General features: G+C 43.2%; 1 protein-coding gene across 2 annotated transcripts in view; it reads right to left on the bottom strand.

Moving 5' to 3' along the window:
• Positions 1 to 3,073: 3,073 nt before the first annotated feature.
• The window catches only part of MYL9 (myosin light chain 9), a 29,548-nt gene continuing 10,219 nt past the window's right edge, over positions 3,074 to 22,402 (bottom strand). For both annotated transcript variants that reach the window (XM_056811846.1, XM_001371740.4), the window contains exons 2-4: positions 7,431 to 7,638; positions 4,867 to 5,028; positions 3,074 to 4,115 (exon numbers count right to left, since the gene is read on the bottom strand). In XM_056811846.1, coding sequence (XP_056667824.1) covers positions 3,943 to 4,115; positions 4,867 to 5,028; positions 7,431 to 7,614 — 519 coding nt within the window. In that variant the 5' untranslated portion in view covers positions 7,615 to 7,638 and the 3' untranslated portion in view covers positions 3,074 to 3,942. The remainder of the gene's footprint in view (positions 4,116 to 4,866; positions 5,029 to 7,430; positions 7,639 to 22,402) is intronic.

The following is a 22,402-nucleotide window of genomic DNA, read 5'->3' as shown; positions in this document are numbered from 1 at the left end:
CGGGGCTCAGTGGATTGAGAACCAGGTTTAGAGCCCGGAGGTCCTGAGTTCAAATATGGCCTCAGACACTTCCTATCCGTGTGACCCTGGACAAGTCACTTAACCCCCATTGCCTAGCCCTTACTGCTCTTCTTCCTTGGAATCAATACTTAGCATTGATTCTAAGATGGAAGGTGAGGGTTAAACAAAAACAGGGTAGTTGTTCTGCTTCCATCAAATCAGGACTCCTCTATCTTCCTTCTCAGCTCACTGTTCCCTGACATGCTTAGTTGTAACTAAGATGAAGCAATTGGGACTTTGTCCCACGCTTTGTTCCATCTTGGGAGTACTTCCTCTTCTTCCCATCCTCACAGGAGCTGTTTTATCCCAGTCAGGACTGTCTCCTCTTACCACCCTGCTCCCAGGATGTTAGCAGAACCAGCTTCAATAGAGGGCAGGTAAGCCTACAGCTTCTCCATTGTTCCAGATAAGGAAATTCCTAGTTCTATCTCTGCTGGTATGTTTAGAGTACCCTTGGGTGGGGGGCAACTAGGTGGCACAGAGGATAGAGAGCCAGACCCGGAGTCAGGAGGACCTGGGTTCAAATGTGGCCTCATACACTTCCTGTTTGACCTTGGGCAAGTCACTTAATCTTGTCTGCCTGGCCCTTGCCCTTCTGGTTAAGGAAGGGTTTACAAATAAACAAAAAATAAAGTATACTTGTGATGATTTGGGAGTGGACTAAGACTGAGGAACAAAGACAAAGGAGGGTAAAGAGGGAGTGGGTGGGTGGGCAGGGCAGCACAGATGCTGAAGTCAGGAACTTGTTCAAGTCCTGATTATGCTACAATGTGACCTTGTTTGGATGAATTTATTTGCCTAAGCCTCAGGTTTCTCTATCTATAAAATGGGGGACCATTGGAAAAGCTGACTTTTTGAGTCCCTTCTAGATCTAATTCCCAGCATCCCTATGATTCTGAGGATAGGGACTGACTCATTTTTGCCTTTGTATGCCCTCCCCATTTCCACATCACTCCCTGACTTAGATAGTAAACCTTTAATAAATGTTTGTTGATTGACTGACCTGGATTCCTATTGCTGCCTCTGACTTGCTCAGTGACCTTGGAAAAGTCCCTTACCTTCTCTGGGCTTCAGTTTGTCTGCTTTGAAAAATATTAGTTCTGCCTGCCCCTATGGTCAAGAGATATGAGAATGGCCATGTAATAGCTTAGGCCTCTGGGAAATTTGGTTATGCTCCGCTGTCCTGGCAAGAATAGATGCTGGTGACTCTGAGGTATCACCTCACACCTAGTAGTTTGGCTAACATGACAACAAAGGAAAATAATGAATGCTGGAGGGGGTGTGGCAAAGTAGGGACACTAATTCATTGCTGGTGGAGTTGTGAACTGATCCAACCATTCTGGAGGGCAATTTGGAACTATGCCCAAAGGGTGATAAAAGACTATCTGCCCTTTGATCCAGCCATAGCACTGCTGGGTCTGTACCCCAAAGAGATAATAAGGAAAAAGACTTGTACAAGAATATTCATAGCTGCACTCTTTGTGATGGCCAAAAATTGGAAAACGAGGGGATGCCCCTCAATTGGGGAATGACTAAACAAATTGTTGTATATGTTGGTGATGGAATACTATTGTGCTCAAAGGAATAATAAAGTGGAGGAATTCCATGGAGACTGGAAAAGACCTCCAGGAAGTGATGCAGAGCGAGAGGAGCAGAACCAGGAGAACATTGTACACAGAGACTGATACACTGTGGTACAATCGAAGGTAATGGACTTCTCTACTAGCAGCAATGCAATGATCCAGGACAATCCAGAGGAACTTAGGAGAAAGACAACTATCCACATCCAGAGAAAGGACTGTGGGAACAGAAATGCAGAAGAAAAACAACCACTTGATCACATGGGTCAGTGGGGCTATGACTGGGAAAGTGAACTCTAAAAGATCACCCTAGTGCAAATACTAATTATAAGGTCATGGATCTTGATGGATGGCACATGTTAAACCCACTGGAGTTGTGTGTCATGGGAAGGGGTTGGGGGAAGGGGAAGGAAGGAACATGAGTCTTGTAACCATGGAAAATTATTCCAAATCATCTAATTAAATAAATAAAAAAAAAAAAAGAATAGATGCTGGTGGTGGACATAGGAATAACTATCTCTCTGCCTTAAGAGATCAGCTTTTCCTATCTAACCTCTTATAGTGAGGCCCATAGAGGGACAAAGAAAGTGATTATCAGTATTTGAACCCATCTCTTGATTTCCAGTTCTGGCTTCTTTCCTACAAACAACTAACCAGAAGACTAAGCAGAAAAAGAAGGGGAAATGAGATACTGGGGGAGGTGTAGATAGTTAGCACTCTCACCAGAGGAGGCCCTTAGAAAAAGTTCATCTGGTTTAGGCAAACTGGGATTCCCTTCAAAAATCCACGCCCTGGCAGTCAGGAGGACTCTTCTCTGCTTGTAGAGGTCCAGGAGATAGAGCAGAGGATTTAACTGGGCTGGGAAGGGGCCATTTAAAGAGCCCCTTGTATAGTGGTTTTCAACATTTTTGGTTTAAAGACCCCATTACACTCATTTAAATGTCAATATTATTTTGAAAATAGATTTGACTGTGGTCCAGGTAGAGGAACAGCACAAATTGAGATTGCTGCCTCAGCCCAACATCTTTTCTAGATGAGAAAAGAAGAGAGAAATGAGACTTGGCTCTGGTTGATGAGAACAAATACAAGACTTGAACCCAAGTTATGGCTTCTTCTTCTTCTTCTTTTTTCACCCAGACTGGGGATTTAGAGACAAAAGAAACAGGGTTTTCAGAGAAGAGAGGGAAGGAATGTCTTGAGTAATCAATGGTGGCTGTAGCTCAGGGGACCATAGATCTTTGGGCAGGGGATCCAGGAGATGGAGCTGGGGGGTGGCCTGGGGTGGCCCAGGGCTATGGTGAAGATGTCAGAATCCAGCCTTTGGAGAAATCCCATTTCTACCTCTTAAGCACTGGACCTTGAATGTCATTCCCAGATGAGCAACCCCCTCCACTTCTTACCCTCTCCACCACAGAAATGAGAACTGAGGCAACTTGGGCTAGTGTTTTCTATTTTGGGTAATCTTTCTTTCTCTTTCTTCCCCAAATCTAAAGTCAGTGTTAAGCCTTAGAAACACATGCACCTGAACACATTACATTATACATATGTATACATACATACACATACAATCACGCATACACACGGATTCACACAAGCCACCACTTGCTATAACGTGCATGGGTGCACACCCAGTATGGTACACTTCCTTGGACACCCCCTCCAGCTCCCATCTGGAAGCTGGACAGGGTGTTTGGGCCATGCTCCTCTCCTTTGTGTACCTTCAGTGAGGCAGGTGAATGATGTTGGGGGGGGGTACAGGGAATACAACTGAAGAGGAATGTTTTAGGGTCCCCTGCAAGGATGAGGAATGTGTCATTGGGAAACAGACCCTTCTCCCACCCTCACCAGATGAGGCAGTGGCAACGGACCAGGGCTGAGGAAAAGCTGGTCCCTGAAGGCCAGCAGGAAAGGGGGCAACAGATGACTATCTTTGGCCTGTTGACCTGGATCGGTCCCTCCCTTGTGTGGGGCCACGAGGTGGATAAATTGTGGAGCAAGTATGTCTCCTGGAGCCCAGGGTTGGTACTTGCCAAGGTAGAGATCCCCCTTCCCTGGATATCCCCTCAGGCAGGCTAGAGGGTGGGGGTGCCATTCCCTTTGATGAGAGCCAAGAGAAACCCAAGTCTAAGGCCCAGGGGCTCTCAGCCTTCTTGCTCTGCACTGTGTTGGGTCTAGGGCCAGGTAAGAGCTCAACCTTCCTGGTATGTGGCAGCTGTGTAGAATGCGAGGGGCATGAGGAGCATGGAAGGTGGAAGGGGTGGGCAGGGTGCAGTGGGCTCAAGGTACTGGGAGAGTGAGAGGATTAATCATCCTTGTCCTTGGCCCCATGCTTCAGGATCCGGGTGAACTCCACATAGTTGAAGTTGCCCTTCTTGTCAATAGGTGCCTCTCGGTACATCTCATCCACCTCCTCATCCGTGAAGCGATCCCCCATGGTGGTAAGCAGCTCCCGAAGGTGGTCCTCATGGATGACTCCTGGGGACAGGGACCAGAGAGAGGGAGTGAGAGGAAGCAGCAGAGATAGCTGTGAGTCCTCTCTTTGGGAGAAATAAGACAATACGGTGGTCTGTGTGGTTCTTAGGTGGGAACACTGGCAATGGAACAACTCTCTAAAACTAAGTTACCCCTGTTGTTTCCATACACCAATGAAATCACAGATTCAGAATTCCTGACTGCCTTGCCTCACCCCAGCAAAAAAAAAAGGCAATAACAAAATGTATTCCTACTTTTCCTTTGAGTCAAGTTCATTAGGAGACAGGAGACAGTAGGGAATTTTAAGTTCTCCACCCGAGCCCTTAGCCCTGTGTTGGCAAATCTATAGCACATATGCCAGAGGGGGCTGCTCCCCTCCCCTCTCCACATGCACCTGAGGACATTTCTCTCATCACCTGCCCCTCTGCCCAGCAGCCCAAGGGGAGTGCTTCCTCCCTTCCCCATCTGGGATAAAAGGGTGGCTCACATGCAGTGTGAGGGTGCATTTTGGGCACTGGGTCTCTAAAAGGTTCACCATCACTGCCCTTAGCTCCCTGATGCCCAGGTTCCAAGGAGTGCTTGAGACTGGCCACTTCCACAGAGCTCAGACCCAGGATGATCTGAGTTGACCTTGGGGTATAGAACTTTCCCCTTCAGTCCCTTGCCCACTTCTAAGTTCCCATAGGATAAACCAGGACATTAGACAAGGGGGAGGCCCTCCCCTGTATCCCCAAGATACTGTATTCCAACTGACCTGAGGCCTCCTCATCAAAGCAGGCGAAGGCATTTCGGATAACATCCTCAGGGTCCGTTCCATTCAGCTTCTCTCCAAACATGGTGAGAAACATGGTAAAATTGATGGGCCCAGGAGCCTCACTCATCATACCTTCCAGGTATTCATCTGTGGGGTTCTTTCCTGTGGGACAGGGGCACAGTTACACAGTCATGATACTTATTGTGAGCCAGGTACCTCTGAAGTCTCCTCACTCCTGTCTCATCTGACTTGCACTGGAAACATCCACTCCCTAATCTCTCTATGCTTTCCATCCCTGTCTCTGTTCATCATCCCCTTCCTTCAGCCAAAGTTCCTCCACTTCTTACACTGGGGGCCCAAAACACTTTCCTCCCCTACCAGTGTCCTGAGAAAGTGGTACATCAAAGAGAGAGCACTGAACTATGGGTACTGAACGTGGCATATGTTCTCAGATCATGTGATGGAATTGTTAGTTGTTTTTTTGAATTGTTAGTTTGGTTATCTGTTTTACTTAATTACAAGTTTGGAAAGCTCTTTGGGTTTGAAGAGTAGGAGACAGAGAAAAAAAGTATATATCTCCAAATGATTCTGATATGAAAACAAAAAGCATCAATTAAATTTAAAAAATTTTTGAAAAGAAAAAATCCATGATTCTTGACACTCATCTCCTTCTCTAGGCTAGAAGCTTCTTGAAGGATCATAAAATTATAGATTGAAAGCTGGAAGAGACCTCAAAAGTCACCAAATCGAAGGATCTTGTTTTGCAGATGAGGAAACAGAAGCCCAGAGGGGGAAAGGGACTTTTCTAGGGTCACACAGCTAGCAATTGTCTGAGGCAGAGTTTGAAGTCAGATCCTCTTGACTTTAGTCCAGTGTTTTATCCACTATCCCATCTATTCCTGGTCAACCTCCCATTTTTCTTCCTCTTTCCCCATAGTGGAGCCTAGCACAAAGTCTCAGGATGTGAATCTTAAAACTGCTCAGACTCTACCTTAGAATATTTGGTTAAGCTATTCTCTTGTAACAAGTGGAGGTACTTGATCAGGAATGTATTGGGAATTTTAAAATTGCTCCACCCATACTTAGGCATACTTTAGGGGAAGATAAAGTTGTAAACTCCTTACTGAACAATGAAAAGTCCCCAACTCATACTTATAGTGAAGCAAAAACCCTAAGCTAATTGGTCTATTTTTAGATCTAATACAAAAGGGTGCTAAGTACCTACAAAGATTAAATTAATCACTAAAAGGTCAAGCAACTTACAAAGGGCAAGCTTAGCAAAGAGATGGGAAATACTCAGAAGATATAATATAATCAGAGAAGGTGATAACAAAAGAAGATGTGAATTAAGAATGGTCAGTCCTGGGGAAAATGTCTACTGTGATTGGTAGATGTGAAAATTTAGGGGAGGTGACACAAGAGAAAATTTCTTTAAAAGGAAGGGACTTATTGAATTTGAGTAGTTGGAGTTCGGACTAGTTGGAGTTCGAAATTGAGGGTAGTTCAGTTTGGAAGCTGAATTGGAGGGTCACTCTCTGAACACTAGAGCTTGCTTGGAATGATCTTGGGGTGAGTGATAAAAGACTGACTAATCTCTCTTAAGGCTCAGGACCAGGCCATTTGGCCTAGGCCCCTTCATACTATTTTCTCTTTCTCCCTTTCCTTAATTCCTTATTTTGTATTAATTAAAATCTCCATAAAACCCAGCTGACTTGGGTATTTTCATATTTGGGAATTTTTCCCATGGCAACCACTTATTTTTTATTTAAATCAAGACACTAAAAATTATTTTTACAGTCTTGGCAATTCACAGTCTTGAAGCCCACATTTTCATGGTTACAAGGAGAAACTCAATGATGGATGAGGTGACTTAAGTCTTTTTTTTTTAAACCCTTACTTTCCATCTTGGAATTAATACTGGATATTGGTTTCAAGGCAGAAGAGTGGTTAAGGGCTAGGCAATGAGGGTTAAGTGACTTGCCCAGGGTCACATAGCTAGGGAGTGTCTGAGGTCATATTTGAATCCAGGACCTGGCTCTCTAGGTCTGGCTCTCAATCCACTGAGACACCCAGATGCCCCCTTCCCTTTTTTTAAACCCTTACCTTCTTAGTACTTAGTACTGGTTCCAAGGCAGAAGAAGGGTGACTTGCCCAGGGTCACACAGCTAGAAAGTGTCTGAGGCAAGATGTGAATCTAGGACCTCCTGTCTCTAGACCTGGCTCTCAATTCAGCAAGTCACCTAGCTGTCCTATGGCTTAATCTAATTTTGGAAGCAGTAGTAGGGGAAAGTTTTAGGCCCAGAGGACAGAGGGAGACCTCAGGAAATGGGATTAATCCAATGGGTTTCCTTCATTTGCAGGTGAGAAAACTGAGGCTGAATGGGGAAAGGACTTGCCTATAGTCACACAGTGAAAGGTAGAGCTTGCAACATAGTAGAATGAACACTAAATTAGGAGTCCAGAGATCCTGGGAACCTTTAAGTTTCCTTCTAGCTTTCTGAATCCATTCCAGCCACTCTGCTAGAAACAAGCTCTGAGCATTCATCTGCCCCAGCAGCCCTTACCAAGGGAGGCCAGCATGTCATGGAGATCCTCCTTGTCAATGAATCCATCTCGATTCTGATCGATCATATTGAAGGCCTCTTTGAATTCCTGGATCTGAGACTGGTCAAACATGGCAAAAACATTGGACGTGGCCCGCTGGGGACGTTTCTTTGTGGTCTTAGCCTTGGCCCGTTTGCTCGACATCTTGGCTTCTTGGGAGAGGAGTGCCTGTGGGAACAAGGAAAGAGGGAGAGAATGAGGGCATTCAGTATTTGGGGGGGGGGGGGGGGGCAGGCATCTAAAGGTAGGCCCACCACCTCCTGATAGCTTTCCTTGATTAGATGCCTCCAGGCTTCAGTGATCTCTCCTTCCCTAGAACTGTCCTAGGGCCAATAGTCTAGGGAAGGGTGGTAGGGGAAGGAAATACCTGAAAGGAGGGAGAGAAGCCAAGTATCTTATTGTGATAAGCCTGACAAAGACTTTAGCACTGGAGACTGGGGGGGGTGGGGGGATTTCAATTCTATGAAACAAGTATTTTTTCAAATGGATATTTAATTAATATGTTTTATTCTTACATCATCTTCATCTTGGAAGAAATCCTCCTCCCCAATCAGTTAGCTGTCTCTTTTAACAAAAAATGTTTTTACAAGATAGAGGGAAAAAAATCAATCTAGCAAAACTGAGTCACCCATCCTAAGAGCATATGCAACATTCCGTACCCACTTTAGCAAGGAGGGAAGAGATAGTCATAGTCACATTTAAAAAAACTCTTACCTTCCTTAGAATCAATACTGTTTATTGGTTCTAAGGCAGAAGAGCAGTAAGGCCTAGGCAATGGGAGTTAAGCACATATTTTTTCTAGGGATAGGCTTGAAGCATTTATTTATTTTTAATGTAACATTTTTATGGTCATTTGTTTTAACATTGTCTAAATTCCCCATATTTCCTCCTGACCTCAAAGAGCCATCCCACAGGACAAAGAATTTTCTTTAAAGAAAAAAATCAGTAAAAACAATCAATGTATCAAAAAAAAATTAAATCTCTGAAATGACCTTTCCAACTCTGGAAAAGAAGTTGGGAGAAGTATCTTCTCATTTCTTATCTTTGGGCCTGTTCTTTTTTCCATATACTTTTTCACAAACATTTATTAAGTGCCTACATGTTCAGAAGAACTTCTAGCCAGCCCTCCTCCTGCTCCAGGAAATACCCCTGGGAAGATTTAACCCCTTTAGCTCATGAGCTCCTGAATTAACCACCAATCCTCAACACACCCCTCCTTCGAGTTATTGTTCGTCAATTGTTTCACTCGTATCCATCTGACTCTCTGTGGCTCCATTTGGGGTTTTCTTGGCAAAGACACTGGAGGGGTTTGCCATTTCCTTCTCCAGCTCATTTTACAAATGAGGAAACTGAAGCCAACAGGGTTAAGTGACTTGTCCAAGGATGTACAGCTAGTATCTTGGGCCAGACTTGACCTTTGGTCTTCCTGACTCCAACCCAGTGCTCTATCCACTGGGCCACCTAGTTATCCCTCTCCACCCACCCATACTCCTTCCAATTTCTAGTTCTAGAAACAAAATCAAATCAATACCACCATTGCCACAGGAAAGAGTATGTCAGTATATTCCCCAATAGCATCATCTGTGTCACTTTCCAAACCAAAATCCTCTCCCCAGGCTGTGATTCCCCTAGGAATGGTCACCCCCATTAGAATATAAGCTTCTTGAGGACAGGGACTGTTTTAACTTTAATATTTGCACCCTTGGTCCATAGCATTGTGCTTGTGCTTGGTATCTAGTGAGTACTTAATAAATGCTTCATTGACTCAGGTACTTTGTGCTAGGTACTGGGAATGCAAATGGTCTCTGTCTTCAAAGAGCTTCTATTCTTTTTTTTTTTTTTAATTTTAGACCCTTACCTTCCCTCTTGGAGTCAATCCTGTGTATTGGCTCCAAGGCAGAAGAGTGGTAAGGGCTAGGCAATGGGGGTCAAGTGACTTGCCCAGGGTCACACAGCTGGGAAGTGTCTGAGGCCAGATTTGAACCCAGGACCTCCCCTCTCTAGGCCTGGCTCTCAATCCACTGAGCTACCTAGCTGCCCCAAGAGCTTCTATTCTATTGGAAGAGCATGGAAGTGATTGTCACAGTGAATGGAATGCTGGACTTGGAGTTAGAAAGACCTGAGTTCAAGTGCCATCTCATTCACTTAAGATGTGTTACCCTAGACAAGTCATTTAACCTCTGTTAGCCTAGGTTTCCTCATCTATAAATTGGGGACAATAATAGCCCCAATGTAACAAGATTATTGTTAGAATAAAAATGAGAGAATATTTGGGAAATGCTTTATAAACCTTAAAGTACTTTCAAAATCCTAGCTATGAGCTATTATTAAGGTCCTTGAGTGCCAGGATGAAAAGTTAGGATCAATCTGAAAAGTCCTATAGGGATGTTAGAATCCTCTGATGTTTTGCATGCCATGGCCATTATCTTCCATGTGTGGCTTCCCTTTGTATTTTCAGGGAAAAGGGGAAATTTAGTTGTCCTGGATGTTTCCTTTGGTAACCTCAACTCAACCAGAGAACCTAGGTTCAAATCCCACCTCTGGCAATACCTGTGTTGTATGATCCTGAGCAAGTCACTTAACCCTTTAGGCTTCAGTTTCCTCTTCTGTATAATGAGGGGGTTGGACTAGATGCCCTCTGAAGAGTCTTACAAGGCTAGATCTATGATCCTGAGTTGAAAACAGAATCCATTTTCCTTCCCTAAATCTATCCTTCTCCCAACTTCTCTGTTTCCATTGGCACCACTCTAGCTTGTGACCTCTCAATTACCTTTGGCCACCCCATTCAACTCCCCCACCATATACTGAATTGCCAAGTTCTGCTGTTTTTACTTCCAAAATATACTCAGACCATGCCCTTTTCACCCCATAGTGTCTACCATCTTTCCTTCCATCCTCCTTCCTTCCTTCCCTCCTTCTCTTCTTCTCACCCTTCCTTCCTCCCTCTTAGAATCAATACTAAGTATCAGTTCTACAGCAGAAAAGGCCAAGGCTACCTAATTGGGTTTAAGTGACTTGCCCAGGGTCTCATAGATAGGAAGTATCTGAGGATGTATTTGGACCCAGATTCTCTCAACTCCAGGCCTGGTGCTCTTTACACTGTGCTATGTAGCTACACCTCTTCCTGAAAGGATTGCAGTAGTTTCCTGACTGGTCTCCCTGTATCCAGTCTATCTCTTCTCTAATTCATCTTTCACAAGGATACCACCATGATGATGTCACTCCACTGTTCAAAACTTCCAGAAAGCACCCCAATAGCTACTGAATAAAAGGATGAACAAATTCCTTGTCTGATATTCAAGATCTTCCCTGTATATCATCCTAGCCTTAATGCACACTTGAGCATGACTTATTATGGACCCTTTCATTACTCTTCAAGCCACTCTGGACTGCTCTTTTGTCCTTCATTCTTGGTTTGCCATCTTGTGTCTCTGGGCTTTTGCTTATATAATACTTCCTCCTCAATAATACTAGTTAGCATTGTTCTGAGGTATCACTTTATACCCACCAGACTGGCCAATATAACAGTAAAGGAAAATTATAAATGTTGGAGGGGATGTGGTAAAATTGGGACACTAATGCATTGTTGGTGGAGTTGTGAATTGACCATTCTGGAAGGCAACTTGGAATTATGCCTAAAGGGCTATAAAGGAATGCATACCCTTTGATACAGCAATACCACTATTAGGTATATACCCCAAACAGATTTTTAAAAAAGAGGGGAAAGGACCTACTTGTACAAAAATATTTATAGCAGTCCTTTTTGTGGTGGCAAAAAACTGGAAAATGAGGGGATATCTCTCAGTTAGGGAATGGCTGAACAAATTGTGGTATGTGATGGTGATGGAATACTATTGCGCTGGAAAGAATGATGAACAGAAGGATTCCAGGAAGATCTGGAAAGACCAAATGAACTGATGCAGAGTGAAATAAGCAGAACCAGGAAAACATTATACAAAGTAACTACAATATTGTGGAATGATCAGATGTGACAGACTTTGCTACTCTCAGCAATACAATGATCCAGGACAATTCTGAGGGGCTTATGACCAGGAATGCTCTCTGCCTCCAGTGAAAGAACTGCTGAAGTCAAAATGCAGATGAAAACACACTATTTTTCACTTGTTTATTTGGGTATATGATTTGGGGTTTTGGTTAGTCTCTTACAAAAATGAATAATATAGAAATAGTATTAAGTGATAATATATGTATAACCCAGACTGAATTGCTTGTCAGTTCTGAGGTGACAGGAGAGGGAAGAGGGGAGGGAGACAACACGAATCAATAACTTTGGGAAACTTATGAGTAAATTTGTTATTGGAATAAAATAAAGATAAAACATAAAAAAAAATACTAGTTAGCATTTATATAGCACTTTCAGGTTTAGGAAGTACTTTGTAAATATTCTCTCATTTGATCCTCACAAAAACCTTGGAAGGCAGAGGCTGTTAGTATACCTACTTTACAGATGAGGAAGCTGAGGCAGTGAAGTGATTTGTACAGGGTCATAGAGATAGTAAGGCTATCCGAGACTATATTTCAACTCAAGACTCCAATCGGGCAGGCTAACTAATGTGCCACCTCCTTTCCTTCAGCTAACTCAAGGGCAGACCCCCTCTCCCCCATGAAGCCTCTGCTGAATCCCAGCTAGTCCTCTCCCCACCTTTGTCCCCTCACACACGGCTGAAAAAAGAAAAAGAGTCTCTGAAAAGAATCAGATGTCTCAGAAGGGCCTGGACCCTCTCTTTGGTCTTATCTCATTTCCCGCCTAGTAAGAGTTATTTGTGTTCTTGTATTCCCCTCCCCCCATCACTGGAAAGGCAAGCCTCTGGAGAGGAAGGTGGAAGATCTGGGGAGGCTTGGGGCCTTTCTATGTTCCTGTCTCTAACGGGCACTGAGCACAGTAGGTGCTTTATACTGGCTGCATGAATGGGTGTGTGAGAACTCTGCAGACAAGGAGGTGGGTGGTGAGAGACAGAGACACAGACCGAGACTGGAGTCCAATCAGGCTGAATCCAGGAGGCTGAGAGGTTCTATACCCTCCCCTTCTCCCCCACCCCCCACCCCTTGGTCAGCCTGCTCCTTTCCCCTCCTCTCCCCTCCCCTCCTTCATTCCCCTTCTCTGTTCTCCTCTGCATTCTTGACATTCCTGCCCTTCAGAGCCACTCTCGTCTTCCTCTTCCACCCCCAGACTGGGTTATCCGGCCTCCTCTAGGGGCCCAGGGGCCGGGACGAGGGAGGTGGGAGGAGCCCTGGGGCCGGGGACCCTTATGGGCTCTCTCCTAGGACATTCCTGCCTGAATTCTTCCCCGAGGGGCTGAGCCACTTAGGGACCCAGATGCCCCTATCAGAAACCATGAAAGGTGAGCCCTTCCTGAGATAGCATCAAATCTGAACTCCCTGGCTGTCAGCTGGGTGACCTCCTCCAGCAAATGGCTTCCTCTCTTTGGGCCTCATTTCCGCTATAAAATAGGAGTCATAATCTTAACATTACCTAACACTGTTTCAAGAACAGCCTTACATTCTGGTCTTAGAGACAAGGATGTTATGACTATCCTTGGTGTTTCCTCATCTCAAGTCCTTGGTTTCTACCTCTGCAATCTCTGTTTGGGGAGGGAGAATTCCTTTAAGAATTCACTAACATTCCCTAATTGACAAATGGTCAAAGGATATGAACAAGCAGTTTTCAGATGAAGAAATCAAAGCTATCAGTGATCCTGTGAAAAAATGTTCTATTGATTAGAGAAATGCAAATTAAAACACCTCTGAGGTACCATCTCAGGTCTATCAGATTGGCCAATATGATAGTAAAGGAAAGTGATAAATATTGGAGGGGATGTGAAAAAAAAATTGGGACACTAATGCATTGTTGGTGGAGTTGTGAACTGATCCAACTATTCTGGAGGGCAATATGGAACTACGCCCAAAGGGCTATAATAACCTGTTACATACCCTTTGATCTTGTAATAACACTACTAGGTCTATATATCAAAGAGACCATAAAAAAGGGGAAAGGACCTGTTTGTACAAAAATAATTATAGCTGTGCTTTTTGTGGTGGCAAAGAATTGGGAACTAAAGGAATGTCCCTCAATTGGGGAATGGCTGAATAAGTTATGGTAAATGATGGTAATAGAATACAATTGTGCTGAAAGAAGTTATGAATAGGATGATTTCAGAAAAAGCTAGAAAGACCTACTTGAACTGATGCAGAGCAAAATAAGTAAAATAAGCAGAACCAGGAGAACATTATACATAGTAACAGCAATGTTGTAAGATGATCAACTGTGAAAGATTTAGTTACTCTCAGCAATACAACGATCAGGGACAATTCTGAAGAACTTAAGGTAAAGCATGCTCTCCACTTCCAGAGAAGGAACTTTTAGAGTCAAAATGCTGGTCAAAGCATACTATTTTTCAAGTAAGTTTACTTATAGTTTTATTTTGGTTTTATGTGAGTTTTGGTTTTATATGAGAATTTTCTTACAACAAAGACCAATTTGGGAGTGAGTTTTTCATTATAATACATGTAGAATCCAGATAAAATTTCTTACCATCTCCAAGAGGGGGGAGGGAGACAATTTGGATCTTATAATTTGGGAAAATGTATATTAAAAGTTATTGCATGTAATTGGGAAAATAAAACATCTCTGAATAAAGAAAAAAAAATCAGCCCTGTGTCCTTGTAACCAATAAGCTTGGCCTTCAGAAAAGATAGGAAAGTACACATCTCTCCGACTTTGTAGTGGAAGTGGATGATGGGCATGGAACATTGCATATATTGTACTCAGATTTGGTGGAGCTCTTAGTTCAGCTAAACTGCTTCCCTACCCTCAACCCCCTTTTTATTTATTTTTGATTGGGAAAATTTATTTGGAAATGAATTTATACAAAAACAAAAGATAGCACAATTTTAAAAGTTTGTCAAGGATCTATGGACTGTAAAAACAATTAATCAATAAGCACTTATAAAATGTCTAATTTATACCAGACTCTGGTGATTGAGTAATCCCTACTCCCATTCTATAAGACAATATGTGCGGGTATAAATAGGACAAAAATACCAGGGAGGGAGGGAGGGAATTAGCAAGTGAAAGATGAGGAAAGGCTTCCTGTAGAATGGGAAACTTGATGGGTCTTGTAAAAGGATGTTTCCCATGAAGTGGAGGCTACGAGAGCAGGCATTCCAGGATTGGAGAGGCTTGGGCATAGTCACAAAGAGAAGAAATGAAGTAGAGTAGCCCTATTGGGCTGAACCACAGATTTGGGAGGTTAGGGCGAAAATAAATATTTATCTATATCTCTATATACATATACACACACACATATATATTGTGTAACATATACAGTTGGCTGAGTTGGTATTAGGAGGGATATATATCATATACATGTTTATTAAGCACATACTGGTTGGTTGATGTGGTATTAAGGGTATATATACACACACACACATATATATACACACACTTACATGTATATCTATCAATATAATTATCCATTCATCTGTTTATATGCTAGAAAGATAATTTTGAGTCTGATTGTGAAGGATTTTAAAAGCCAAACACAGATACAATGAGCCAGAACAATTCTGAGGGACTTCTGACAAAGAACACTATCTACCTCCACAGAAAGAACTGTTGGAGTCAGAATGCAGATCAAAGTATACGATTTTTCACTTGTTTATTTGGATTTATGTTTTAGGGTTTTGGTTTTATAAGGTTATTCACTTATAAAAATGATTAAAGTGGAAATGTTTTATGTGATAATACACGTATAACCCAGATTGAATAGCTTGCCAGTTCTGGGAGGTGGGTTGGAAAGGGAAAGAGAGATGATTTTGCATTATATAACTTTGTTGGAAATATATAGAAATGCTGATGATTTATGTGGGTTTATTTTGTATCCTGAAACTTTGCCAAAGTTATTATTTCCATTAGCTTTTTAGTTGATTGATTTTCTAGGATTTTCTAAGTATATGGATCATATAACTTTGGAGAAATTATGTAGAAATTCATTATTACATGTAATTGGCAAAAAAAATGTTGAATTACATTAAAAAATAAAAAAAGCCAAATAGAAGTGTTCTAGAGACAGTATGGAGCCATTAGAAGTTTTAGGAGGGGAGTGACATGATAAGATCATCACTTAAGGAAAATTATGCTAAATGATGCCTTTCTGGTTAATACAAATTAATATGAATAAAAACTCTTTCTCTACTTAGTCACCTCTTCTCAATACACTTATTTCCATTACATATAGAAAAATAATTCGGCACTAATACTGGTAAGATATGAAAATAGGCAATAATGAAGGAATTAGAGCAGTGATGGTGAACCTTTGGTGCAAATGCCAAAGATGGTACACAGAGCCATCCCCCTCCCCCAAGAGTTCATTATTAGAAAGGCAGAGGGACTGTGGTGGAGCTGCTCCCCTCCTCCTCTCCACTGTGCCTAATGACATTTTTCCCATTCCCACCCCTCTGCCCAGCAGTCAGTGGGAGTGGGAGTCAGAAGGGTAAGGTGGGCAGCTCACAGGCAGCAGAGCTGGAGGGGAGTGGAGCACTCAGACCACACCCCTCCCCCTTGTCACCTGTGTTGAGGACATTCCTCACTTCCCTCACCCCTCTACCCAGCAGCTCAATGGAAGTGCTTCTCTCCCATGTGTGGAGTAAAGGGTGGGGGCAGGGCACAGCTGACACTCCATAGTGAGGAAGGGCATGTCTCTGGGGGTGGGGCAGGCATGGCCCTTGGTTTGGGGGGTAGGATGGAGGAGGGGTCTGACACTCCATCTATAAAAGTTTCCTCATCCCTGAACTAGAGTAACAGTAAGGTACACTAACATTGTTGGGGGAGCTGCTGTGAATTAGTCTAATCATTCTGGAAAATAATTTGGGAATTATGCCAGAAAAAGATGCAATTGATAATATTCTTTGACAAAGATCCCCAATCTCAACAAGCACCTCAAGGAGGTTAAAGATAGAAAGAAAGGTTCCACAGTAGGCCAAAATATTCATCTTGGCACTTTTTTGTGTGTGATGGAAATATAACAGAGATAAAATGCCCACTGATTGGAGACAATGGCTAAACAAACTGACCCAGGAATGTAATGGGATAAAGAAGTGCTAAGAAACAATGATTATGGGGAATTTGGAGCAAAAAGGGAAGACTTGTATGATTTAGTGCTTGCCAAAGGAAACAGAATCCAAAGAGCAATGTACTCAGTGACTATAATAACGGAAATGTAAACCACACAAAAAGACAGCTCACCCCAGATTAATGAAGCCCCAGAAAGCAGATAAGGAAACACCTTTCCCTCCTCTCAGTGGAGATGTGGAAGGCTATGGCTGTGGGCTGGTATGAATACATTGTCCAGGTCAGTCAATCTTAACTGTTTTGTTAATAAGGGAGGATTTCATGGTAAAGGATGGGAGGCTGGGGCAGAGACCACACTGGAAAAGGACTGAGGGATAAATAACAAAAGAAGTCATCAATAAAACTAAAAAAGAATTAGGGCGGCTCTCCACTGGTACTTCCCACACGTTGAAGTCCCTGGGTCACCTTAGGCAAGTCCATTCTCTTTTCTAAGTTTCCAGGTGCCTTGTCTGAAGGTGTCCTCTAAATTCCCTTTTAGCTGGGATAGTTCTCTGTTCTCTGCTTTAAGGTTCCTCCCAGCGCTGACACCCTTGGGTCTGATACCTATCCTAAAGCACCTTCCCCCTCCACACTCAAACACTCCACCCCATTCTATAGTCTAAGCGGTTTACCTTGTGAGGGGGTGCTTATTGGTTAGCTCTACATTAATGCTGCAGATCTCTTTATAGACACTTGTCTCCCCTAGGAGAATAGAAGTTAATTGGGAGTACTTTCATTCCCAGCTCCACCTCCCTGCCTGATACTTGGTAAGTTTGTTTTTTAATCATTTTCAGTCTTCTCTGACTCTTCATGACTCTTTTGGGGGTTTTCTTGGCAAAGATACTAAAATGGTTTGCTATTTTCTTCTGCAGCTCATTTTACGGGTGAGGAAACCAAGGCAAACAGGATTGAGTGACTTGCCCAAAGTCACATAGCTAATGTCTGAGACTGGATTTGAACTTGGTTCTTCTCGATTCCAGGCCGTGTTCTATCCACCTGGCAGTAGGTACTTAATACTTTTTTTGATTTCCTCCCAGCTCTGATATTTTATATTGTAAATAGAAAATATATATTCTATGTTCTAATGTTACCCCTAGCTCTGAGGGTTAAACAAACTCATATTTTGTTCTTGTTTTTTCCCAGCTTCTAAATTGTCAGATTTTTCCATTTTTCAAGTCTTTCCCCTCACCCCTCCCCAAGCCCAACATAAGGTCTAGTGCTCACTTCCAAGCATGGCTGCCTGAGTCCTTGCGTTCTCTCTCCTGTGACCTTTTCTGCCCCATGGATCTTTCCCCTCCCACCAAGTCATTAAGAAGTTTCTGGTTCCTCTAAGGTTCCCCAGGGGGTCAGAGATGCTAAGAGCTTGACCTAGTTAAGCATTCCATCCCTAGGCTTCTTCCTCAGGGAATCCAACCAAACACTGGTGCTAACAAGTTCCCTCCTCAAACTGCAACTTTGGTCACTGATCAATTCAATTCCATTCAATTTGATTAAATTCAACATATGTTTATTAAGAACTGACCATGTGCCAGGCATTATAAAGACAAAACGGTCCCCATTCTTAAGGGGCTTATACTCTCCACTCAGCTTTCTACAAGAAAGGCAGGGCAGGAGCCACGAGCTCCATTTTACAGAGAAGGAAACTGAGACCCTAAGAAGGAGGACGTTGTTTAGTGGCAGATTTGAGATTTGGTGTCCGGGTCTCCTGACTCCAAACGCAATCATTTTTCCGCTGTTCCATCCAGTGCTCCCTCCCCTCTCTAGCCGAGTCAAACCTTTGGCTCTGCTCCCACCTAAGGGGTCTCTGCCCCATGACTAGATTGGATTGCTTCCTCAGAGAAGGCACATTGCCAGGCTGAAATCAGGGCTGCCTCCTAAAGAAAGCCCCTGGTAGAATCAGAGGTGGGATTTGAACCTGGCTCTTCAGGTTGAGTACTGCTAGGTGCCACGGTGGACAGAGTTCCAGGCCAGGAGGCGGGAAGACATCTCCAATCTGGTCTCAGGTATTTACTGGCTGGGTGACCCTGGATCGGTCCCTTAACCCTGGTTGCCTTAGTTTCCTCATCTTTAAAATGAGCCGGAGAAGGAAAAGGCTAATTACTCCAGTGTCTGTGCTAGGAAAACCCCAAATGGGGTCATGAGGAATCGGACACAAATGAAACAGGCCGTGTTGTCGAGTTCCAGGTCCCAGGGAGTTCCCTAGGACAACTACTTTCCCTTCTTTGCGGAGGGCACGAGCCCTGCTTGTCATCTACCCTCAAGGTAAATGTGTTCCTCCTTGCTCATGAATTCCATCCCATGGAAGAAAAGGCAGCTGCCAGCTGGAACATTCCCTCCGGATTCGGGTCAGCGAGGGCCCTGCCACTTAGGAGTCTTAGGAAGCTGCCCAGGTCCCTGAAGGGTCCCCCAGCCAAGGAGGGCCAGAAGCAGACCTAGAACCCAGGCTTCCTGGCTCCACGGCACCCATAGCCTGGCTTTGTTCTCTAACAGCTTCTTCCTGCGATCCTGATTCCACAGGACACCCCTTTAGGATGGGGGGGAGGGGGACTTGCTCCCCAAAGACCTAGACTACCTCCAGAGTCAGAAAGAGCTCATTATGTGATCATGGCGATAGAAGGCGCCTTAATGATCATAGACTCAAACTCCTTTTTATGTTCGTGGAAACTGAGGCACAGAGGAAGGGAGTTAGTGTAAGGGGGAAGAGTCAGATCCAGTGCATTAGCCAGGGGAAGAAGCCTGGACCTGGGGGTTGAGAGATCTGTCTCCTAGTCCTGGCTCTACTCCAAATCTCTTTCAGTTGTGTCCGATTCTTTGTGATCCCATTTGGGGTTTTCTCCAAAAAGATACTGGAGTGGTTTATCATTCCTTCTCCAGCTCATTTGACAGATGAGGAAACTGAGGCTAACAGAGTTAAGTGACTTGCCCAGAGTCACACAACTAGTAAATGTATGAGGCTGGATTTGAACTCAGGTCTTCTCAACTCCAGCTCTATGCACTGCATCACCTAACTATCTTAACTATTTAGATGACCTTGGATAAGTCATTTTCCTTCTCTACAGCTTCATCTCTCAAATGGAAATATGAATACTTCATCTGCTTCTTTCCCAGGGCTGCTGTAAAGGAGAGAATGGTTAGGAAAATTGTGTAGTCAAGGGCTATAGTCATGTAAGGGATATTTATAGCTGCTGAGACTGAGGATCACAGGATTTAAAGGTGGAAAGGACCTTAAATGTTGTCTTGTCTGACCCCATCATTTCTCTAGGAAGAAATTAAGGCCTAGTGAAGACAGATGACTTATCTAAGGTCATAGAGAAATAATAACATAGCCTAGATAAGAACCCAGATCCTTTGATTCCCAAATCAAAGTTTTTTCTCCAGCTGACTTGTTTTGTGATCTTAGGTAAGTCTCTTTCCCTCTTTGGGTTTCAGTTTCCTTTTCTGTTCCTGTCATCTCTAAGATGCCTTCCATATATAAAAAATAAAATAAAATAAAAATCTAGAGTCCAAAGTTATTTAACGCCCCCATGCTTTGTTTGTTAATCCATGAAAAAGGGTCTCCGTGGTTCCTACCTCTACAGTTTGAGGACTGTAAAAATCGAAATACTGGAAATGCTCAGTGAGGGTGATCACAACATGGACTGGGGGGGAAAGTAGATGTTGTATACTATTGGCTGAAGAAGGAAAGAAGAATGGAGTTGAAAAGGAGCAGATGAGAGAGAAAAAGGGAGGGAGCAAGTTTACAAAAAGGCATGCTGGGGGCGATACAGTGACCGAGGTGGGCTCCAGAGAAGAGAGGACAAAATGCATCTTCCTCCCTTCTTTGCAGACATCAGGGGCCTATGAATGGGGAATAGTGCAGATGCATAGGCTTGGTAGACATTGTTGGTTAATTCTGTTGAAGAACTGCTCTTTCTCCCTCTTACTCTCTGTTATTAAGGACAACTTGCCGAGTAGAAAGAGATAGAATCAGAATTCACTGAAATTTTAAATTAAAAAAAAAAAAAGAATGTGTGAGATTGGGGGGAAAGTGAGACAGAAGGAATGAGACAAAGACAGTGAGTTATCCAGAGAAATAACAGAGCTAAAGGGAGAGCAAAGAGGGAGTACATGAAAAACATAAAAGAACATGAAGGATGAGAAAGAGAAAGAGCAAGTGGGCAAAGGCAAACAACATTCAGCAATGAGACAGGAAGAGAAAAAAGAGTAAGTGAAGGTAGATAAACACTGAGGGAGAGGAAGTAAAATAGAGGAAAAAGCAAGGGTGGGAGAGAAATGGAGGGGAACGGAGGGAGGGACAGAGACAAATGAGAGAAATGAAAGAAAAAGAGAGAGGGAAAGGGAGGGAGAGAGACAGGAAGAGTCAGAAACAGAGAGACAGAGAAAGAAAAATAAGAGAGATTGAAGAGGGAGAAGAGAGAGAAACGAGAAAGATGAACTGAGAAGTAGAATAATCAAGAAAAAACTTCCAGAAGAGATAAGAAATAAGAAAGAAAAAAGTAGAGAAATTAAAAGGGAAAAAAAACAAGAGAGAATGAATGAAAGCAAAAGTGAGTGAAGCCCAGTGAAAGAAAAACTGAGTATAATGGAAAGGAGACAGAGTAGAGTGGGGAGTTGAGGTATTCATGAGGGAACCCCTAATGATTTAATCAGGCACTGATGAAATGACCAAAAAGGGACTTAAATGACTAAACACTTAAAAGTATTCTTTATAAGCTTCTTCAACCAGACTTGATGGAATTAAGAGGGCTAGCCTGGATCTTTGAGGAAGCAGTTGAGTCAGGAGATGGTTGGAGGATTGAGAATGAGGAGATTTAGAAGATGAACTTCAGAGAGGAACATCCCTGGGTACCCTGTTGAGTGATCTACTAAGTTCAGCTCAGCTGGGCCCAGAGAAAGCAACCCTGAGGACACAATGAGGAGAAAAAGGCCATCCAGGGCTTGTCCTGCTAGATGTGCAAGCTGTCTGAGCTGCTGTTACCACTAGCTAGCATTTAGAGGCTTTCAAAGCACTTTACTAGTATCTCATTCACAACAATCCTGGAAAGATGGGGCTATGATTGTCCCCATTTTGCCAATGAGGATATTAACAAACAGATGAAGGCAGATGGGTAAGTGACTTGCCCAGGTTCCCATGGCTAGTGTCTGAGATTGGATCTCTTTGAAAAAAGAAACTGTGCATCTCGAGCACTTTGCACAAAAGTCCATAATCAATGTTTGTTGATTAAAAACAAACAACAAATTGGGATCTTCCTGACTTTAGGTCCAGTTCTCTGTCAACCGTGTCCCTTGGATTCCATGTTCCATATCTAGTCCCTGAGTGCTCACTCTTTCCACTGATGCTGGATGTAGTTTTGGGAGACTAGGCCCCAGATTGTAGAAGAATATTTTGTAGCTTCTGTTCTTCTGATACCCTTTCAGTAAAAACTTTGCTTTGAGCTAATTGTCAACAGGCTGACTATTAAAGGTACCCACACTCATTGGGGCTCATGAGCTACAGTTCTGAGTTCAAATTCAGGGTACCTTGCAACTGTGAGCTCAAGTTGGGGGTGGGTAACCCTGTTCAAGCTAAAGGATCAAGTGAGAGTAAGAGTTAGGAAGAGGATAATGGCTGGGGAGGGGGAAAGTGTAAATGAGGAAGCGAAAGAACTAGATATCAAAAGGAAGGAGAGAAAGAATTAATGCCTAAGTGAAAGCTAATTACAGAAAGCCCCTAAGAAAGTTTAAAAGAAGTGAAAGGGGAAAAAAGCATAAGAAAGGAGAGAGGAAAAGACTGGAGGAAGAAAGGGAATTAAGAAATTGGAG

This window comes from Monodelphis domestica, chromosome 1 (genome assembly GCF_027887165.1).
Source record: "Monodelphis domestica isolate mMonDom1 chromosome 1, mMonDom1.pri, whole genome shotgun sequence".
Taxonomy (NCBI): domain Eukaryota; kingdom Metazoa; phylum Chordata; class Mammalia; order Didelphimorphia; family Didelphidae; genus Monodelphis; species Monodelphis domestica.
The sequence above is the reverse complement of the archived record's forward strand: the minus strand, read 5'-3'. Positions and strand labels throughout refer to the sequence as shown.